Here is a 22,641-nt window from a genome sequence, read left to right as displayed (position 1 = left end):
AAGATTGTTGGCCAAATGGCCACCTCCTGAAAACCGCATACCTCTGAGAGAGCTCCTTATCTGCGACCTGAGGCAGGTGAGGCCAGAGGCCAAAGGTCGCCTATTGTCCAGCGAACAAGCCTGACTTAACCTGCAGACAGTTCCTTTTAATTGCCCACTTCAGCGTTCGGCTCAGGGCACAAACGACGACCAGATGAGCCCAGCGCAGCCGAGCATATCTGGGCTTCTCAAGCAGCTGTCATACAACGACTCTCCCCACAGATAATCCCCCAATCTGTCATGACTGATCAAAGCCCACTGCTCTGACAGCCTGAGGTGACGCGTCAGAGGATTGCATATGTGATCAGGACTTAGCAGCATAAACTAACTACGCACTGATTGTATATCGAAAGCGTAAGCATAGCTGAATGAAAACTAGGCCAGAATTCGGTGTATGAAAACATTCTCTGAGAATCATAAGAAATTTTTATTAAGTTATTTATTTAGCTTTGGTTGAGTAAGCTTAACATGACGCAAAAATGAAAAGGTAGCTTGTGGCTTTTGGAGAGACTGTTTTTAAATAATGTCAGAACACAAGGCTGATTATGCAACTAATGAAAATTACACGCCCCTTTGGTGAACTCTGAGTTTATCATTTTGGAAGCTCCTGCTTAAGACTGTCTGTTTGGTGTGGGAAATGATGTTTTAGCCTAGTTAGTACTACCCAAATGTTTTGAGAACCACTTCAGTCAAGTGCAGCACTCAGGAAATTGAAAGAATTTAAGTGTAATGTGCCATAGTAGCAGCTGTGTTTTCTTGCATTTAATGTTCTGTTCTCTAAGAGAACGCTACTGTTGAAATGTCTATCCTTCATGAGCAGACAAATTAAAACTGGTTTTGTTCATTTAGCTGTACTTTTTCGCACAGTAAGCATTTGAGAGACGTCATGGAAATATTTGAGTAGTTTATTTACACATAAACCGTTTGTGTAAAACCGCTGTGTTTTGCTTTGATGCTCAATGACCTTCAGAGACAGTTTCATAATGTAAAACTAAACTGACCCTACGTCACGCCAAGATGAAGAGCCTCTTTCACTTTTCCCATTAAGGCTAGGTTTCATTTTCTGAGCAGGGCTCCACGTCCGGTCCACTTCATGTGTGAAGATGTCCAGGAGAGGAATCAGTGATGCCAGTGTAAGCCTTACTAAATTAATCCTTTGCTTTCCTTTCATTTCCGTCCAACTATCAAGGGTTAGAATGTTAGAATTTTTTTTAACGTTCCTCAAACAATGTTTTTTCCACAGACACCACACAACTAATTTGACAGAAACACTACCTCCAACACATGCACATATACATTCACTCAACCAGACATTTCAAGACAGAGAGAGAGAGAGAGAGAGAGAGAGAGAGAGAGAGAGAGAGAGAGAGCGAGAGAAAGAGAGAGAGAGAGAGAGAGAGAGAGAAAGAGAGAGCCTAAACTGCTGGGCCTCAAGTCCACCTCCCTCTCTCAGACCATGAAAAGTCTGTGACAGTAATCCCCAACACACCACTCTCATAAGGCTAATGAGGGACACTTTTAGGATCAGGGCCTGGCCCCTCAGCGTGAGGGTCCAAACTGAGAGTATGGGAACTCAGTCACATGGTCACCCCTTCATTCTCCTAAGTCATTTTTTAATTGGCGAATGTTTTCCTCTTGTTTGATATGAATAAAAATAAAGCAACAGGAAACATGGCAGCTTAGTATGAAAGGTTGTATATAGAGGCTTATGTTCTGAGGGGATTAATCCAACTCTGGCTTAAATTACATCATAGTCTAATATTTCCATTTTTACATAATGTATGAAAAGCTACAATAAGAGCAGGAGGTGTCCATCACACACTGGATTTCCATGTTTAAGGAAATTTCACTGTCAGATTTTTGAGTGCTCTGATGTTTTTCTCAGGATATGATCAATTCCAACCTAGCAATGTCTGTTCAGCTCACTTCATTGCAATTTAAAGCAGACTGTGAGAATAGAATAGAATAGAACAGAATAGAATAGATGTGTAATCTAGAGAACAATAGTGTAATGTGAAATGAAAGAAAATCTGTTGCGTGTGTACTTCCTTAAAAAGGATGTGAGGTGAAATAATAGGTGGAGATTTAAATAAATTTGGATATTTGCCATACCGAGGTGCACTAACATCAAACAGAGCGAGTACAACCCGCGGTTTTAACAACTACACACCAATGGTCCTCGCGCTTGTCTGAGAAGTGTTAACTCTTCGGCTGATGCATGCTAAACCAATAACTAACGGGAACGAATCATTCAAAAACATTCATGTTTCCTATTCGATTTAAACAAATAAAACATCACAAAATTAAGCAAAAATATGAAGTAAAAACTCCGGTCAAGACTGGATCGAAGTTTCAAAAAGTTTAATTATGCTGATAACAGCATAGTGACAGGATTTGGGATTGATCAACTCGATGTACTCCGCAAGTTACCGCACTGCTCAAATGAGAGTCAGTGCTGAGAGGGGCTTTCTTGAAATGATTAAAACTGGTCACGACAAGGACAGGCATAGTTTGGGGCCACTGAATTCTGCAAGTAGCTTTTCTAATGCGCTTAACGGTGAAGTTCGGGAATGCGTAGAGGGGGGGGGGCTTTTTTTGCCAATCCCAGGTGTGGCCGTGGGGTTAGGTGAAGCGAGGAGAGTTATTCTTCTCTTCAAAGTATTCCAGGGGGCAGGGCTCTGATCTCCCGAACGAGTGAGTGGACCCGAGGGGAGGAGGCTTATTGGGTGATTTGCTGGAACTGAGCAGAGATTGATAGAGAGTCAAACATACACGCTGCAGTGCGCATTCGGATGTGAGGCTAATTCCGTGAAAACCGCAACTTTTTTGTTGCATTTTAAAAGCGCAAGATTTGCGGGATAAACTTCGCTTGGCGTTTAAAAGATCGTTGGCAGGACTTAAACTTTATTCAGCTCACAATTTTTCTTGTTGTAATTAAGAGCCACTAAGGCCGGAACTTTTTTGTGGGCAGTCAGGATGTCAGGCATATCTGTGAATGACCACCTTGAAGGGATATTGTCAGATTTCGAGGGTGAGTATGTGTTTTGAAATTATTTCAGTTAAAAACCAAAAACAGTTGTGGTCATACAAAATCAAACTGGAGAGATGATTTCTGGAAATTTAACTCATAACTAACTTTATTAGTTTCATAAACCGATGATTACTATTTTATTGTCTGTCATTACGCAATTAAAAAGCACTAGCAGTCGAGGCAGAAGTAGACTATTTAAGAGCGGAAAAGTTTACAGACCGCAGAGTGAGTATGCGTTGAATGTTCCTGTTTTTCCATTGTGAAGACCCCCTAAAAATGCTCTCGACAGGATGCGAAGTTAGGACTACGGGTAGAGACGAGCTTCCTTAATATCCCCCCCCCCCCTCCCTATCATGTGCAGATGCAATGCAGACATATGAAGTTGTGAGTGTGTGTTATATTGTTCTGGATTCTATACTTTTTCCCATAGCCTGCCGCCTTTCATACACTAATGACATCAACGCGACTATCATTTTTCATGCAAGATGTCCTGTTGGTCTGCTATACACAACGACGCGTCCATTTCGCCCCTACTCAATGAGCCATTGTACTTTTGGCTTATTTCATGAGCTGGCATTTCGTACAATAAAATGGAATTCACACTAAACAATATGTCTTGATTAATTAGAAATAAGAAAAAATACCTAATCATCAGATAAGAAAGAAAAATGAAAAGTATTACAAGTTTTTATTTGCTTTCACAGCTGGTTTACGACTGTTTAAATGTAAATACATTTAAAAATACACTGGTAGAAGTCAAAGGGCAGAATTAGAGTTGTGTAATTCCACGCTCTTCGCGAGAAAGTCACGATTTGAACATTTGCACCCTTACATTACTCCACTGCTTGACTGTAATTAGCTTACCATGTCATAAGCTAGTCCTCCTCCTTGCACTGCAGGTCTGGCATGGCTTTATATAGAAAACTGTCCCCTTTGCCTTCACCGCAACTTCGTCCACTATTGAATTTGACACACATTTCTGAGGAAGAGAGAAGTCGTCCCTAGCAGATCCGTCATGGACAAACCCACAGCAGGGACATAAGAACAATGGCCACTCTCTCACAACATCTCAGTGTTTAGACAGGTGCTGATCTGGGGAGAAAAACAAATTAGTTCAAGCCCTTTGGAATAAAGAACCATCTATTATTACATTTGTGTGCCTGTCAGCTAAGTACTGTCACAGTTCTTAGAATGTGTCCCCCTTGGCTCTGGGAAGTGAGAGAATTTCTCAGTGAGTAAGGTATTCCACATAGAAATGACACTGCCAAAGAAAGAGACACCGCAGTAAACACAGGTTGCCACAAAAACCTCACACATTAGTGAACATGATTTATTTTTAAGTATGATTAAATGGTGTGCTAAGAATTGTGAAAGAAAAAGATATACTGTTAACTTACTGATTCATTTGGTGGGGATAAACTTTAACAAATGCAACAACACCACATGAGTTTTACCCCCTCAAGGCAAACCAACCTATTAGATGAGCTAGCTTTGATCACTCCCCCCCTCTCCCTACAAAGTTCTAATAACATAATAGCACAGTACTCTGATGCCTTTGATGTGAGGATTGATTTTCAGCTGAGCAGATGTTTTTATCGCATTGGCCATTTAACTGAAGAAATGTCCAAGGGTCCCTAACTCAGACAACAACCCTTTTGCATTTCTGGAGACCCAATTCTCAGTGGGCCGTATCAAATGTGACAAGCTCAAATTTAGTTTGGACAAAGAATGCGATTGTTGGGCATTGGTGCTTTTGTGTGTATCTGTGGATGTCTCTTTTTTTCTCTTCTTCCTCTTTCTTTTCTTTTTTTTTAAAGGAGTAGTGTCCTCTTTTGCCGGTGCCCACTTCAATTTTCATTCCAATTGCTTTTTTTTTTATTTTTTTTTTATCCCCATCATGTGATTCCTTCTAGAAGGTACTGGCAAGAGAAGCATCTCATTCTTTTGCCTTTACGTTAAAGTGGGCCAGTGGGGTAGTCTTAAACAAGAGGCCAGTGTGCCCTGAATGAGCTCCAGTGAGGATCTTACAGTGGTCCTGTTCACAGAAGTCAGAGATCCTGCATGCTGAGCTGGAATGTTATAGTCTGCATGGCAATGCTGTCTTTTCCTTTCATGTGGGCACCATTGGTTGCACCATTGGGAGGCATGATCATCTACGATATGCAAACAGAACCCAGTGGTTAGATAGTCAATGTGATATGTAATATGGTAAAGAAAATAGGTTTTTTTCTGCCATAGTTGTGTATTCATGGATAGGTCTTCAAAGAGAGGCTGGAGCCAAGGGTACTGCATGCGAAATCAATGGAAGAAAGATACTGTTTTTCCACGGGGCAACGTTTCTGTGAAGTCGATGGGGTCACTAGACTAAACCCATACTAAAAGTAGGCCTGACCCTCATGCCTAGGCTGCTGACCTAGTAAATCCAGAAGTTCAACAATCATATGTTCTGTGGTCATGCTAACATGTTTGGCCCCCATTGTCTTTTCAGCCTGCGCATTCCTCGGGTCATTACAACACAGGTCCGTGCTGAAGACTTCTGTGAGCATGAATAGGGGAAGCTTTGAGAGGGAAGATGTGTTTATGTGTGGCTTTGTCCATGCATATCTGGTATATGTGGGTCCAGTAATGTGTAATTACTGCTCTGTAGGAAAAGTTAAGCAAAAGCATCATCGGCCGAAGCCTTTGCCCTTTGGAGGAAACTCACGTTGTCAGTGCAAAAGGTACAAATCCCTAGATAAACCCTAAGATTTTTCTTTTTTTGTTCTGGAGGCTGATTGATTAAGTTGTTCCCCTAGATTAAAAAGTTCAGTCACTTGTGATCCCCCTCCGCTGAAGTACATGCGCTTCACTCTGCGTGCATGAGACTAGCGCATGCCTTCTCTAACATGTGTGAGGCCTGCTAGTAACGTCGTGCACTTCATGTTTTGTGGTTTGGCCAAGCAGTGTGACACACTCCAAGGAGAATGCTGTTTGCTAAATGAATTCTGTCTGCAATTATACGGGCACCTTGCTGACAGTTGAAATTCAAACCATGAATCCCAAATGTAAGATATAACTTTACACTACAAAGCCTTGAAATCATGTGGGCCACTCACAAGCCCATTGTAAGGCATGTTTAATAAACGACTTACAGTCTTTAAGATATAGGATCAGTTACCTTTAATGGCAAATTCCAAATGTATGTCAGAAGTTAAGAGTTTGCATGGTTATATTTTGTACAAGGAAACATAAGTATCTCATTCTCCAAAACTGCGTGTTCTGAGTATCATGGAGGAACAGACATAAACAAACAGCTGGATTTAGTTAATGATAGTTATGGAGGTGTCTCTCTCTCTCAAAGACAGTGCTTTGATTATCCAGCCCTGGGCAAACAACCAAATCCACCCAAATCTGAAGCTGTAAAGAGAGAGGATATATGGAAGTTCTCTGTTTGTTTGTGCTTCTCATTTATAAAGGGTGTCAACCACTGAAATCTTGGCCATTGAAAGCCTGTTTGACTTTATGAATTAACCTGAACAAGGCAGTGACTGGGACGAAGAAACACCGCCAAGTTATTCCATTATATATGAAACAACAGAAGAATTTTGGCAGCGCAATAATGATTTTCTGCTTATGGCTCAGACATGTTGATGTGTAATTGCCTACCACTTCATCCTACGCACAAAGTCTGCGTTTCAAAGTGTACTGAAAAGGTTCATTTTTCTAAGGGAGGATTAGGAATCTAGTGGATGTGCTGTGTGTCTGCAAGGAGGGGATGCATGAGAGAGTGTGTGTAAGAGTGTGAAAGTTTTTCTTTTCCCTAGGCCCCTAGAGGGGCTGCAAGGGGGGAGGGTGGTGTATGGGGGGAGGCAAATAGAAGGCTTTCGTTTACATGGCAGGCCGCAATGCAGAAAATGGCATCTCGGAATTCGGCTTCCAGATGTGCCCGAGCTGAGGTGGTCTCTCAGGGGAGCGGACAGAGCCCTGATGGTTTGGGTGTTGGTGGAGGGTGGAGGGGGGGGGGGTCTCACTGAGAATACCTGAGAGGAATGCAGGAGAGAGGGAGGGGGGAGGGGGGAGCACTCCTGAACAGCTTGCCCAGGCTTGCCCCTCCCTTTTGTCCAATGCTGTGCTCTCCTTTGAAACTTTCCCCTCCAAGCATTCCCAGATACTCACAGTCCCTTTAGATTTTGTGTGTGTGTGTGTGTGTGTGTGTGTGTGTGTGTGTAGCTGTATAATACTGATACACATCAGTGTTATTGATGGAGGTGAGAGGGGTAGATTATAGTGGTCAGTACCCAGTTTCAGATCTCTCTCATGGCCCGTGGCAGGCTCTAGCCAGATGTCCACGTGCTGCACTCTCACTTGGGTTTTTGAACCTCCCTCGCAGTCTGCCCTGGGGCTATCCTCAACTCTCCATGGGGCCTTTTCCTGCAAGCTCCACAGCCTGTCAACCTGAGTGGAGAGGCCTAGAATAATGGACAGACCAGTGTCATAAACCTCAAACATGTATGCATCTCTATCCGTGTGGTCACGTGGTCACTTCAGAGGAATCCTTCTTTGATTCTCTCCTCTTGCCTACCTGTAATAGCAGCAGATGTAACCAGGGAAAAAAAAAACTCTTTGAGGGATGTGTTACAGTCAAAGGAGCTAACTCTATTTTTACTACGTAGCCTTATGCATCAGAAATCAGGCCAGGACAGTATGCCGACTTCCAGCTGATGGGAATATGCGAATTATGCTTTGCAATTCTGTCTGCTTTTTTTCCAACCCTGGGGTCAAACAAGCACAAACAGCTTGCGTGGCTGAGACACACGCTATTATACCATTTGCAGGAAATTAAAAAGGACCCACAAACGTCCTTAATGAACCGAGCATCAACAAAGCTTGCCACAGGAAGAACGCTGTCATCACAGGAGGGGACCAGTGTCCAACCCATTTCCCACACTGTAACAGCAAACAGCTAAAGATCCAGAGAAGAGATTCGGGCTTAGTGGTATTTCTCTGCAAGAGAATACGAAGGGCACAGGAGACTCTCAGGTTCCCCCGGTTTTATCAGATCCAGGAGGCATTGTTCAGCACCATGTGTGAGCAGAGAGGATTAAGCCTCCAGAAGAGCTGTGAGAAAAAAGTGTATGGAGCGCAGCAGAGATGGGGCACTGGGCCTGCCAGCATAATTATTTCCTGAGCGATTGACAGGGTGCCAGTAATTACCTGATACCAGCCCCTCTTTATCTCAGTCGAAGGGGGAGTGCAAGTTTACACTTGCTCAAGCTGCTCTGTGCAAAGTTGTTAAGACTGTGCCATTCAGCTTAAGATCTCTCATTCTCTCTCTCTCTCTCTCTCTCTCTCTCTCTGTCTCTCTCTCTCTCTCTCTCTCTGCAATAGCTGTTACCTAAAGTGGTGTTCGCTACACGATCCAGTAGGCACTTCTCTGTCTCTTGGAGTGCTATTGTGAGATCACTCACAGCGACTTTACTCGCTGCATTATTGCATCAAAAGGCGCCCTAATGGTACCCTTCTAATAACAAATCCCCCACGTAGCCCCGGAGACTTTAACAGAGTGTATACACACTTCAGTCCATTTAGTCCTTACGCACAGACAGCCGTGTGTCTGCCACACAAAGGTCACTCTGCAGGAATCTGATTAGCCATTAAACTCTCCCAGCTGTGAGGCTGATGAAGGGTGGTTGAAAACAAAGAGCCCCTGGTCCACTCGCTCACAGACTGGACAGAGGTAAAGCTATGCCTGCATAAACGTGATTTGATTTAGCGCTTGGAGTCTCAGAGACCCCGTTGGCTTGCCCTACATTAAGAAATGTCTCCACGGTGGCTTCGATAAAAATCAGAACTCCCTGTTGAAGATGGCATGGTACCTAAGCATGTTTCCATGGTCCAGGTCAGATGTACCTGAAAGAGTAGGATGTTGCTCTTGCTGCATCTGTACTAACAGTAAATAGTACGTCATGGTGTCCATTTGTTACTGATACTTTTGAAAGTGGGTTAGAAAATACAGAGAACAAAGAGGTAGAAAAAGAGAGGGCATAGGAGGGAGAAAAACAGAGAGTTTTAGGATATGCTGTTCTTGAGCCTCACATCTCCATAGCACATCGTTGTACTTGTTGTGTTACAATGCATTGATTCGATACCCCAGTGAAATTCCTCAAACTGCCATGTCCCATTCTGTATTGAAGATGAGGTGTTAAGGACACTCTCATTGTTCACCACTGGAATTCTGGGCCATGCCAAAGGGTCGCTGTAATCCAAGCCTTCAGCGCCTGACACTCTGTCTGTGAATTGGCCCATTGTGAGAGAGGAAGAGCTTCTGCCTCTCACAAAGCGAAAGGTCGAAAAGCACTGTTTGCCATTGGCTTTGTGTCGCTCGCTTGGGAAATGTTGGGGGGGGGGGGGGGGGGGGGGGGGGGGGGGGGGGGTACAGGCGCGCCAACACAATTTCCATGGTCCAGGTGTACATTTAGTATTCGGTCTCACTGGGTTTCTTTAAGAAATAATAGTGTTATATAACGTATATCACACAACTGGTGTTTTGACACTGCATTAGTGTTTTGTGATTGACCTTGTGATTGACCAAGATGTGAAGTTCTTTAAAATTTAAAATGAAATTGATTTAAAATGTAAACTTCATCATGGAACAAGGTCTTCAACAGCAAAGTGTCTGACGTTGATCACTTCGCATTCTTTCAGCAAGACCGGTAAAAAGGAAATATTTACAGCAAATCAAAGAAGATGAGCAACAAAACATCAGTGTTTGCTCTCTTCATCTTTAGTCTCACTGTGCTCTCTGATCTGCAGAGACATGAGCATTAGCAAGACATAACCTGGCTAGAGGACTGAAACATACCTTTACACGGTGATGTCATGTCAGCCTTAAAGCAAGATCAAACAGACACCATTGTAATTATGGCTTGGGTTTTAACAATGTGTCTGACAGAGGTCCATTCAAAACGGGCTCCAGTCTGGCTTTACGCAGAAGTTTAGCCTTTTAAGGTTTTACTGCCACTATAAAGTAAATCTGGGAAATGACTGTTATACTTGATTTATCATTGTTACTTTGAAGAGTGAAAGATTGTGAAGTTCTTTGATGTAACCAACCAACTGTAACATAGAATCAGTGACAAGGAAGATGTGCTGACTTAAAACTATAGTTTGTGAAATTTGGTTTGTGATCAAGCACTTTCGTTCTGTCATCAGCATCAAAAAATGAAGGGAAATAGAGCTTTGCCAGACGATGGTCCAAAGACAGACCTTTTTTTTTGCAATGGATGTCAAAAGCTTAATGTTCACCTCTTGATGCCCCTGCTGTGTTTAGTCTACCTCACTCTTGTCTCCATTCATTCTTTGGGCAGGTCCAGATAAATAAGCGTAAAAGGAATTTTCTCATGTGAGGTTCATTTGGTTTTTTTGGTCTACATATCATAATGGAGTTCAGTGAAGTGTTGTATTGTGTAGTCAACCTTTGACTAGAAATAACCCTTTGTGAAAAAAAACCATATATATATAAAAATATTGTTTGTTTGGTTGTCTCCCACAGCTCTGAAGAGATCCTTTGACATTGACGATGTGGATGAGATCCCCACGTTTTCCCCAACGTCCTCTCTCAACTCGCCCATTAGTCCCAGCTCTCTCAAGAACAACGATGGTCAGGGTCCAGCCAATCACGTCTCACCCACCTATCGCTCTAGGATCAGTATCAGCTCCAGCCCAGCCCAAAGCCCTGTGCTGAAGAACAGGATGGTCTCCAGTCTCTCTTTCAACCGTGGCACCATGGGAAAACCGAACATCAACGCCAACACGGGAATCAACCGGGCCTCCTCTTTCCAGAACAAATTCAACCCTAATGGTTTCTCTTCTTCCTCAGGCCTTGGGAGTGACAATGACAGCCTCCACAGTTCCTCCTCCAGTCTGGAGTACCAGGCCTCATCCAAATTAGGATACACCAGCCCTCCGCAGAGTCCCATGGGGGTAGGGGAGTACAAAGCGCAACGTTTGGGTAGCCCTGCCTTGAAGAAGTTCTCCTCACATGGAAACATGTTCCATTCCGAGCTGGAGACCCCCTTGGTCATTCCCACAGAACCAATAGGGGTCAGCCATGGCTCCATGCCATCTCTAGACCTTCAGATGGCAGAGAGTGGAGGGGTAAGGCGGATGCTCTCACCAGGTGCAAGATTCACTAATGCAGGTGTGCCTTGGAATTCTCCTCCTCATCGCCCCCAGAACACCAGTCCCTTTGTAAAGGAGCCATACTGCTCGGTCAACCACCAGTCCCCCAAGCCAAAGGAACCTGCTCGCCTGAACAAGTTTCCCTTGGATCTGGACAACCTGGTAGTGAAGCCCCAAACAGAGGGTACTTCAGCACCCAAACCACCACCGAGATTTCACCCAGTGTCGACCAGTCCCAAGGTGTCAGCCAGCCCCTCAGCATCTATCAGCAGCTTGGAAAGCACTGACATGGCCGTGATCCACAACAACAACAACAACAACATGGACAAGCGAGAGCCCATGTCTCCAGGTGCCATTCCTGTGCCCAGCATCAGCGAGTCCCCAGTCCCCCTCTCTCCTGCTCAGACCCCTCAACTCAACCTGGTCTCTCAGCCTCAGGTGGTCCAGATGGCTCCTGCCACACCTCCTTCGCCTGCACAGGTTGGCGTGGTCAATAAGCCTGAGCAAGATCCTGCTCAGGCCAAGGAGAGCGTAGGCTCCATCCTCCAGAGAATTGCCTCCTTTTCTCGGGTAGAGGTCAAGGCACCTGTATCAGCCACCGGCCCAGTTATCCCGCTCAGCAATGGCTTCAAGAAAGAGTCGCCACCAATACTACGTAAAGAGCTCAGGAGAGAGGAAGGTAAGTGTTTGTTTCTTGAGCGTTTGTCTTTTGACTTTAAGCGCCATGTGATAGCGCGCTAAGCCGTTAAATATGGCCGAGAGCTCTTACACCGCACTAGGTGGGCACGCGAAGAAGTGCTGTTGAAAAATACTAAGCCGTTTTCCACTGAGCATTTGTTGAAGAGGGAAAGAGATTCCTTTGGCGTTAAATACCATTAGTTGAGTAAATAAACCAGTCTGAAGCAACGGAGGTGGCCCTGGGGGGCCGGGTTTGGCAGGGGGTAGGGAGATGAAGCCCTTGTGTTTGAAGTGTTGCTGTCATCGTAGTTGTCTTTCCACATCTTACCAGCATACAGTAGAGAAAAAAAAGAGGGGAGGGGCCGCAAGGAGCGGAAAAAAAACCCTGAGAAGAATTTCTGGCGTATCAACAAATAACTGACTGCAAACAGTGATAACATTGCAGGGAAACCTGTCAGCACTGGTCATCCAGTAACATGATCCCTAGCGGCCATGGTAGACAGGCTTTCTGCTGGAGGCTGAAAAATAAGCCTCCTTCAGTAAAAATAAATAAATAAATAAAGAGAGTATCTCAGGTATACCTCACACCACAACACAACCAAGGCTTTCAATGCCCTGACGGTAATCTTCTAACTCTATCTGTTTGGTTCATGTGTAAAAAGGAAACACTGGAAAATGTGTTGACATTTTAATTTAAAATGTCTCTGTGGCCTGATGTGTTATATGTTTGGGGTGGGGGGTGGGTGGAGCTCTAGTTTGTCCAAAGATCAAATGGTTGCAGAGTAAAAAGGCAACCATGGGCTCACGCTGAGTGTGCATGCGTGCGTGTGCGTGTGCGTGTGTATGTGTGTGTGTGTGTTCATTACAACCACAGCATTATATTCTGTCCCATAAGCCAGGACATCTGTGTCTTCAAAAGCTGTTGATGAAAGCAATATGACTAAACAAAGAGGTAAATCATAAGACCAGAATATGATGTGGGAGCTGAAGAACGTCAGTGAATCTTGAGTTAATGATCCTACGGATAAGAGCCCTTTTTCAAACACTACAGAGACGCTTGCCTAAGGGTCGGATCTGTTCTCTATGACTGTTGTTTACTAACAGGGAACAGCAGTGTAAGCATAGCTCTGGGTTTTAAAACGATGTGCCCAGGGCATCTGCTTGGCAAGCCTCATTGATTGGATTTAATTGAGGCTGGTTATCCCTCAGCACAAACTGCAAAGAAAAAAAATGAAAAGGGAGAACATGTGTGCAGCCACTTTTGCCAGCTGTACGCAAAGATCATGTTATGTTTGATCTGTGTGTATAAACCCCTAAATCAGCATTAGAATGAATCTAAATGTTGTACAGCTCGGTGATCTCGAAGAGAGAAAGGGACAGGTTGTTTGGTTAACTTTGACCCGTGCTGCAGTGGTTCAGGGCATTTCGATATGCTCCACATGTTCCACTACCCTACTCGCTCTTTTCATTTTTTTCCCCTGTTCTCTCCACTTCCTGAGGTCATTTAACAGCGGGGAGTCACCACTTTCTCCGACCTAAGAAAACAGAGGACATTGGACTGCAGGGACTACTTTCGTTCAGGGTACTACACTTTGGGCACAAAAGACAAAATATGGAGGTTGTCCTGCTGCACTAATCCTGGATGTCTCTTGGAGTGAATGTAAACTAACCCAGTGGTGGGAGGGCTTTTTTTGGACATCTGAACTGATATTAGGCAGCTGGGTAACAAATAGTCCTCACAGCTCCATGTTTTTCTCCTGAAACATAAACATGACCTAATACACAAAGAGAGTGATTTATAATTTCCATCGGAAGTTTGGGGGGGGGGGCTGACAAATTCAGCGGCCTGCCTGGGGCCTCTGGTTGGGCCCTGGTTGGTTTACTGTCAAATGGGGTGGATGTTAAATGGATGTGTTGATGGCTTTGGCTGATCTTTTTCCGGGGGTCCACAGCGTAGTATTTTGAGGATATGGGTGCAGTTTATGTGGAATTCTTTTGACCGTGGGCAGTGTTTTTTCAGAGACTGTGCGGGAATCTTGTTTTCTTTTTTGCTACTTTTTTTCCTTTCCACAAAAATATCTGGCTGCGCGTTGCACAAACAGATGTTTTGGTGTCACAGAGGCGATGTGCCACGCCCAATCATGTTTTTCATTATATCGCCAGTGCTTTATGACATGTTTTCTTCTTTTTTTCTTTTTTTTTAAGAAAAGAGAATTATTTTTAGACCCTCTGCCTCACACAAGCCGTTCCATGTGGGGGCCTCTTTTGCACTTCCTGTGATAAGAGGAGAGAAGCACTGATCCAATCTCACTCTTTCTTTCTTGGCTACGGCTCCACTGGGCTATGGAGACGACCTGCTCTGCTTCCCAGGAGTAAAATAGCGATTCTCTGTGGTGCATCGCCATAGTCTTGTAAGAAAAAGAGTCATCTTGCACCAGATAAGAAACTCTTTCTTAAACACGATGGTGTAGCTGTTAGAATAAATTTGAAAATTGCAAAAACAATCCCCTTTCTATCCTATATTGCTTCGATTTTCCACAACCTATATATAAAAAAGAACCCCTGTAATTCTGTTGGCCAGAGGGTGCAGGGCGCTGACAGGGCTGTGGTCTAATCACATTAGAGAGGCGAATTGTTGCATAGATGTACGTGGAATGAACACACTGTATCGTTGTCTGTTTTTGTTTAATAATGCTTTGAGGTTTCCAAATTTCAATATCTCATCTTCCAAAAAGGCATTAGTTAAATTCTTGTGCTGCCTGTTTTGGTGCACCAGATCAGTGTGTGCTTATATCCATTGCAAATCACATTTCAATTATCCCTCCCAGGAGTTCATGTGACTTGGTGAGACAGAAAGCTCCTTTCAGCTCTTTTCAAAGAGCATTGATGTGTGCACTAATTCATGTTTTAGGTTGTCACTGGTCTCCCTCATTAATCCAAGCCCCTACATTTATGGCAGAACAGCACGGATCAGAACAGTCTTGTAAATATCTCACATCTTTCTGTAACTGGTTGTAAAGATGAAAAAATGCACTGCTAATGCATGTTTGCTTTTAAATTATTGTTTTGCAATGTCTCTACTCAACTCAAAGATGTTTTCCTTCCCAATAAAAACATAAAAACAACAACAAAAAAAAAGTCTAGCCAAAGGGCTTTCCTCCACTCCCTTCCTCTTTCACAGAGAGAGAGAGAGAGAGGGAGAGAGCGAGAGAGAGAGCGAGAGAGAGAGAGAGAGAGGGAGAGAGAGGGGGAGAGAGAGAGGGAGAGAGATCAGCTTTGAAGTTGCTTTAATGGACTAGACCCACATAGTATAATATTTTCTATTCTCCTCTTGAGAATTATAAAGTGTTGAATATTTATATCTGGAATAACAGTTCATATTTGGTGTCTATTTGTTGGCCAAATCTGTTAACAGCCTTCTGCTCTAATTACATGACTCTTGTCAGCACTGAACCCAAATTTCCTATTAGGTTATGAAAAAATGATTCTTTATTCAGCTATTGTTTATGTTTTTATCGTAAAAAATATGATAGATGTCTAAATTTGATAGGGAAATCTATCCTAAGACAAAGCTATTCTTGGTTAAGGATTACTAAAATACTGTTCCTCTCCTCTCCACCCCCTCCTCTCCATCTCTCTCTCTCTGTCTCTCCCTCCCTTTCACCCTCCCTCCCCTCTCTTACTGTCGTGTTGCTACTTGTCTGGGCCAGTCAGGAGGCTCTTTGGTCTCTTATACAGCACAATTTATTCTGGATTTAATGACAGTGATTTAAGGAATAAATTCTTTTCCAGCAGATGTTTTAGGCCACCCTCCCATTATCCCCTCCAGCCTGACTGCCGAAAGAGAGAGAGAGAGAGAGAGAGAGAGGGAGAGAGGAGATGGACAGAGAGAGAGACAGACAGACAGTCAGACCGACAGGCAGACAGAGGGTTAGAACCATTTTTCCTACAGCCAAAATAAAATTAGGTCAAATACTATTTCATATTTCAATATCAACTTCTGGAATCTCCAGAATCCTGCAGCACCGGATGCTTTACCAAATTTAGAATGAGTCTGAAACCTGTTCTATTTATTTGCGGTCTATCTTTAACAAACATTATTCTATAGAAAAGCTTGTTTGTTTGTTTTTTTGAGCTCCTGATTGTTTGTGTCGGCACTGAATAGATTTTTAGTACATATCTACTAAAGCTTGAGTGCTGTGACGGAAATGTGTTTCCCCAGCAGATAAGACAACATTAACACAGAGGTGTAATCTTATCATTCATCCTCCTCAGCTTGTTCTGCAGTGAGAAAGATTGGCTTGTTTACTCAATTTCTCACTGTTTCCTGTTCCTCAGACCTTTGCCTTGAAGGAGATGCACAGAGCCCTGTTTGAAAGCCACTGTACTGTAATTTGCCTCGTCAAAGGCACATGATAAATAAGCTCTACGCTTCGTCAGAGACCTTTAAGGAGAAGAGTGATCATTATGGCAACGAGAGGCAGACATGTTTATGTATGAAGAGTGGATAGGTACCTCAGGACCTTTGATTTACTTGTATTTGGACTGATGGGAGATTTAAGAGTGGAAAGGTCTCAGTATTGCTATTTCAAAAAAAAAAAAAGACAGTATAGCTACCCAGCCATCGTCCATAAGCGGCGACGTATGCTTACATTCTCTATAAACGCTGAATGTGAGGAGAAAAACGAGGGGGAGGTCTCCATGGGCTGTGTTTGACCCAGTCTTACCCTCCCCTGTTCATTTCAGTCAGTACCAAAATCTGAAAGACAGTTTTTCTTTTTTCAGTCGTGGCGTTTTAGTCTCACGTTGGAGACAGTTCTGCTTCACCGTTTCTGCACAGACACAAAGAGACAGTCATATTTCAGTGTGGGTATCAAGCCAACCTGGACATCAGCCACCGTTAACGGCAAACATAAATATCTGTGAGGCTTAGAGTAAAGTGTAATCCCCCCCAAAAATTTGAACAAATAATGATAAGAATTCAAGAGGTTTCGCATTGAAAGAGATCATTTTTTTCAGCTTTGTGTGTTTGTGCACGCATGCATGAGCATGCATATGTGCATGCATGCGTGCGTGCGTATGTGCGTGGGTGTGAGAGAACGATTATTTTCACGATTTTCATCAACATGCTGTGTGAACGGAAAATGTTCCAAAGCGGCATGTTCCGGCAGCTCTTTTTGGAGTGTCGTCTAGGTTACAGGTCAAAAAAACAGTATGGATTAATGGAACGAGGAGCGCTGCTAAAGTCGAGTGTTGCTCTTGACAGCCCCACAAGCAGAATCTTGTAGCTAAACTGTGTTAAGCGGTGGGATATGGGTGGAAAAGTGCATGTGGAAGATGAGTCAGCTCATATATCCGTCAAAACTGAATGTCACTGGGGTAATATGACCTTTTGGGGCCCACGGGGAACACACACACACAAAAAAAAAAAAAAAACACAGCTCTTCTAAAGACCTCCAAGACTGATTCTCTGGTCTCTTCTTCGTTTCAGACTGCAGAAGCGCTGGCTGCTGATAGCACCATGCTGTGTTCTGAAACTCAGACTGAACGCACTAGCCATAGTGTCAACGTGATTTGTTATGTCGCAAAGTTAAGTTTTCTCAATAGTTGTTTTGAGAGCTTGTAAAGAATGACCGGAGGGCTGAAATTTATAAAAGTCCCCGTAATCGTAGACGTGAAGAAGGGGGAAATACTACTAAAAAAAAAAAAAAACGCAGGAAGGTGGGATTAATTAATTTCAGAGAGGAAAAGTATGCGATGCCTGAGGGAGAAAATGCACGAATAATGCGCCTGATGCACGGGGAGGCTGACAGTCCTCGAAATCCCAGAGAGACAGCCCCTATTGGGTAAAGTCTTTCACAGCCAACAAGTATGCGAGACAAATTTAAAAGAAAAAAAAAAAAAGAAAAAAGAAAGAAAGAAAGAAAACAGGGCACTGTGAATGAGAATATACCTAAGAATAGTTTTTGTAAAGAGACTTTGTCTTGTTTTGTTTGGTTTGCCTTTTTTTTCTTTTTCTTTTTTTGTTACTTTTTTGCTTTTTTTTTTTTCGCTCAGAGACGTTGTTGAAGTTGGCACAGGTCCTAAACAAGCAGGGCTAAGTGAGTATAAAAGGGACATTTGTAAGTCTCTCACTGGTAAGGCATGGTGGGGTTATGTGGAGCGGGCAGTATAGTGCGCTTCAGTATGGGTACGCTGAGTAGAGCCTTAATGAGCCAGAAAATTCACGCACTGTGTGCATTATTTGATTAGGATCGTCTGGTGGCGTCTCCATCACTTTTCTCCGTCTCGGGTTGAGTCGGCTCACGTAAACTCTGGCCCTCTTCCCAAATCCGACTAAATTGCTGCTAAAAAAAAACAAGGCTTAAACATTTTTACAGCCCCTGAAACATTCTTTACTCATGTATATTTTACGATATTTTTTGTTGTTGTTGTTGTTGTTTTTGTTGTCATGGATCTGGTGCCGTATAAAAGCAGGTCCTGGTGTCGGTATCAGTGACACAGAGCTGAAGAGCACAGAGAATGGCATACAGTGTGGACTCATCCTGCCAATAGAATGTGTTAGCAGCTGATTCCAAGCATGTGACACAGGGGCATACACATCAGTCAGGCCCTCTGAACAGGCTGCTGAGGAAGCATATGTTAGCGGTAATGCACGGCAGCTGCTGCGGGCAGTGGGTTCGATCTGTCTATGTTCTTCTCCTGCCAAACAGACACGAGGACTGGGAGCGTAAGACGGAGGCACGTAGCTTACAGTTTATGATTTAACACCGAGTAAAAAGCTAAATTTTTTTTTTCGCCCGTTTTCAGCTTCTGATTTATCACCTACGCTTCGTAAGCCTCCCCCTCCGAGCCAACGGTATAATTACTCCAGGAATATCAACAATTTGACGGCCCGTGACCAATATATTTTATTAGGACACCTCCATAAATTGCTGTCTTTTTAATAGACTTTTTCCCTCTCTCGTAACGTTCTCTCCCGCCAGCCCGTTTAGCTTCAAGATATTCATATCTAAGACTCCTAATACCTGGCATGGCTCTTGGAATGTTGCGTTGTGTAAGATCAGAGAGAGCGAGTTTCACAGTCATGCGTGTGTCTCTCTGTGGAACATGTTGCTGGAGGTTATGAAGGAGGCTCAGAGCATGAGGTATGTGAAAGCCCAGAGACGGTGCTGCTCTCATAATATCCTAATGACAACTACTCAGAACCAGGCACTGACTGCTCACCCCCCCCCCCCCCCCCCCCCCCCCCCCCCCCCCCCAGATGTTTCTGGAATTTTGTCATTTATGACCTGAGCAACAGGAAGGAGATCTCTCAGACAAAAAAAAAAAAAACAACAACAAAAAAAAATGTTTTTACTCTCACCCTGGCCTGAGGTAGAAGCAGGCAGCCGAGTGTCTTTGAGGAGAAGGTGGCGTTGGGTGTTAGAGATATAATCAGAAACCGGGAGCTGTAATCAGGGGAGCAGAGCCCCATGTCCGGTGTTACCGTAACCACGCGGTAACCATCACCTAAGTGCAGTCTCTGTGCGTCGTGACATGTTGTACCTTCATTCTTCAGACGTGACTCACCCGCCGTCCATGCCATTCGCTAGTGAGGATTCTGCTTGTTTGTCATGGCTGATGAAACGCTCGACGTTTAATCCGCAAAATATGGGCTGCTTCGGGGAACGCGACCAAAGGTGCCGTGTTGGGACTTCATTGTTTTGACAGCTTCTCTACCTGTATTAGGTTTGCTTTGATCTAAGAAAAGGACAGTTGCATGCGGTATTGATTGATTGCTTGTTTTTCTTTTCTTTTCTTTTTTTTTCTACATTTGCCTTTCACTTAGAGACTTTTTCATTTTGTCTGGAGCAGAAACACTGCAGAGGGAAAGAACCACATTGCTGACTCACAAAGACATGTACTTAAATAAAAAAAAAAAAGCATCATATTTCATTTTCAACTCTACTTTATTCAGACTCTGCTGTCTGATGTTTGCTGTTTAGTTAGGTAACTTAATTCATTTCAATTCTCTGGCACTTTCTGTGTCTTTGTTACAATGTTCATGGCCCTTTTCCCTCCTCACATTTGATAAGAGAAACATTTTGAAGTTGATGAATGAACCTGAAGACACTGCAGGTTTCTCTGTGTGTTAAAGTCCAAACAAATAGTGGTGAGGGGGCCAGGGTTAAACTCTGTGGGCGGACTGCATACAGTCGTTCTCTGTAATGACGGCTTTGGTTATTTTTCACTGGCTGTCGTGTAGGCGTGTGACAAAACTCTCTAGGTCTCCATCAGTCTCTCAGGCTCCATTAGATGATAAACAGGAAACAACAAAGCAGAGAGCTTTTCTGACTGACTTTTGTGCTGCGAGTCAAGAATAATAGGTGGTGTGTGGAGCACTGTTTGACAACTGTTACACACAAATATCCACAGCATATAGACGTAATGGACACTGTCAGACGTGGTTATGTTTTTGAGCAGATACTCAATTACATATCAATCAAACTTCTGTGATAAAACTAGAGCTCATTCGTTGGACATACAAAGGTAAAGAGAGAGAGAGAGGGGGACAGAGAGAGAGAGAAATAAAGAAAGGGAGAGCGAGACAGAGAGAAAAATAAAGAGAGAGAGACAGACAGACAGACAGAGGGAGGGAGAGAGAGAGAAAACAGTTATCTGTGAGACCGAGCTGAAAGATCGGGTTACGGAGAGGATGGTGTAACGTACGGTTGAACAGTTCCCACATAGCTGCAGCTGTCATATACACAAAATGTTATTGTACTGAGTAGAAAGGGTCTCCAAGGGAGGGCAAGCAGAAATCTGAAATTACATTACGGACCAGCTTTTATACAAGTGCCTCTTTGTACACGCCGTTTCCTCTCCTGTTTGAACCAGATCACCCACCAGCACCTGATGTGTGTGTGTGTGTGTGTGTGTGTTTGCCAGATGAGAATGGCCATGTTTAGAATCACGGAACAGACAAAATGGAAATTCATAATTGGTCGACCATGATCGGTAAGGATCACTAGAAAAGAGTTCTTTATGAGATCCGCATAGCTCAGCTAGTCAAGGGAAGGCTCCAGGACTAATCGCATTTAAGCCAGCATCTGTTTGTCCCCGCGGCTTTAGAACACAGCGGCCAAGAAGAAGTGGCTAAGACTGGCTGGGATGGAAAACATTTTTTTTTTTTTTGGATTTGTTTTGTGTTTATTTTTCCACAAGAATGAGGGGGAACTCCTCATTAGGAGAGGAAATGCCAGATCCACAGTCACTTGAAAGTTGTGTATTTCCCTCTTTTTTGAAAGGCATAATGAACTCAAGTCGACTGTGTAAACATTAAAGATAAGCCCCCCCCCCCCCGCATCCCACACCCCCACAACCTACACTTACGCTTGCCTTTGAAATCCGTCCAGTTGTCGTAAAGAAAACTGTTTCCTAACCCTTGGCCAGTCTTTTCTCTCTGCTTAGCAACACAGCTGCCACCGACATACAACAGCAAAAAGTAAACTCTCTGACCCATGGCATCCACACACACATTCCTCAGATCGCGATACGGAGAAACCGATAAGCTCCTCAATAAAGTTCAATGATTAATTTGCGTAACAAGTATACAAACGCTTTCCACGTCTTTTTCTTCAAGCTGATTTCGGACAGTGTTCAACCGGTGACCCTTTAAAGACAGAGAGTGAGGAGAAATAACCGAAATGTTCTTGATTCACCGTCAAACGGCAAACGAGAAATGACCCGAACGCTAACCCCGACGGCTCCTTTGATCCAATGCATGAAGTCCAAGCCTCACTTGAACTGGGAGACAAAGTCACTCAGCGACTTGGTCATTTCCCACGTGTGAGACAGGAGGCAATACTGATGCTTGCTTTATGAATGGGAAACAAATCGAACATGCTAAACATGTTCGATGGGTGTAACCGATGGCTAATTAGATGAGCTCTCTCTATTACAGTGATTGCTCTCCAAGCAAGTTAAGCAAATAGTTACGGCTAATGCCCATTTCACAGAGAGATTAATTGGACTCGAGGAGTGCCCCCCCCCCCCCCCCCCCCCCCCCCGTGCCCTCCTGCCGAAAGATAAGGACTGCAGACACCCTGCTGAGGAGGAGGGAGGGAGAAGGAAAGAGAGAAGGGAGGGACAGCAGACGAGTAGAGAGATGAGGAGGCCCAGATAAGACTGCAGATGGAGCAGCACTGACTGCTGTTTGGCTTTTTGTTTTTCTACTGCTCTGTGTGTGGAAAAAGAGTGCAATGAAATCACCTCAGTGCCAAGAGAGTGGAGAGGATCCTCCAACTGTACGAGAACTGACAGGAGTGAGAGAATCCGAGAGAGAGAGAGAGAGAGAGAGAGAGAGAGAGAGATCCTGTTATTGTTTTTACAGAGGAGAGCTCCACCTCCCTTGAGTCCTTGACCAGTTACTCACCGCAGCACATGCTATGGAAACAGAATTAGGACTTTTTTGTTGTTTGGGTTTTTTTTTTTTTTTTTCATGCTCATCTAAAGGGAAAATGTGCCTCATGTAGGGAAACACTTATAAATCTGAACGAGAATGACGTAATGTTTAGAGCTGCTGTCTTATCTAATTCTATTTATGTCATTTGTTATTAACATAACGACTCCCATAATCAGTTTCATTTGGGCATTAAAACCTACTTTGGAAAAGCCTATTCGTTTTTAGGGAGACGTTTTGTTTTTTTTCGCCTGCATTCTAACAAAATGATTCCACATTGCGGGTTCTT

At 43.7% G+C, this 22,641-nt stretch overlaps 1 protein-coding gene across 2 annotated transcripts in view; it reads left to right on the top strand.

Moving 5' to 3' along the window:
- The first annotated feature begins 2,836 nt into the window (after positions 1 to 2,836).
- septin12 (septin 12) overlaps positions 2,837 to 22,641 on the top strand; it is a 57,374-nt gene continuing 37,569 nt past the window's right edge. Inside the window, exons 1-3 of one of the 2 annotated variants that reach the window (XM_030789884.1) lie at positions 2,837 to 3,070; positions 10,602 to 11,909; positions 13,929 to 13,946. In XM_030789884.1, coding sequence (XP_030645744.1) covers positions 3,016 to 3,070; positions 10,602 to 11,909; positions 13,929 to 13,946 — 1,381 coding nt within the window. In that variant the 5' untranslated portion in view covers positions 2,837 to 3,015. The remainder of the gene's footprint in view (positions 3,071 to 10,601; positions 11,910 to 13,928; positions 13,947 to 22,641) is intronic. The other variant, XM_030789883.1, reaches the window with a different exon arrangement.

The sequence above is a fragment of the Chanos chanos genome, chromosome 13 (assembly GCF_902362185.1).
Source record: "Chanos chanos chromosome 13, fChaCha1.1, whole genome shotgun sequence".
Classification (NCBI taxonomy): Eukaryota; Metazoa; Chordata; class Actinopteri; order Gonorynchiformes; family Chanidae; genus Chanos; species Chanos chanos.
The sequence above is the reverse complement of the archived record's forward strand: the minus strand, read 5'-3'. Positions and strand labels throughout refer to the sequence as shown.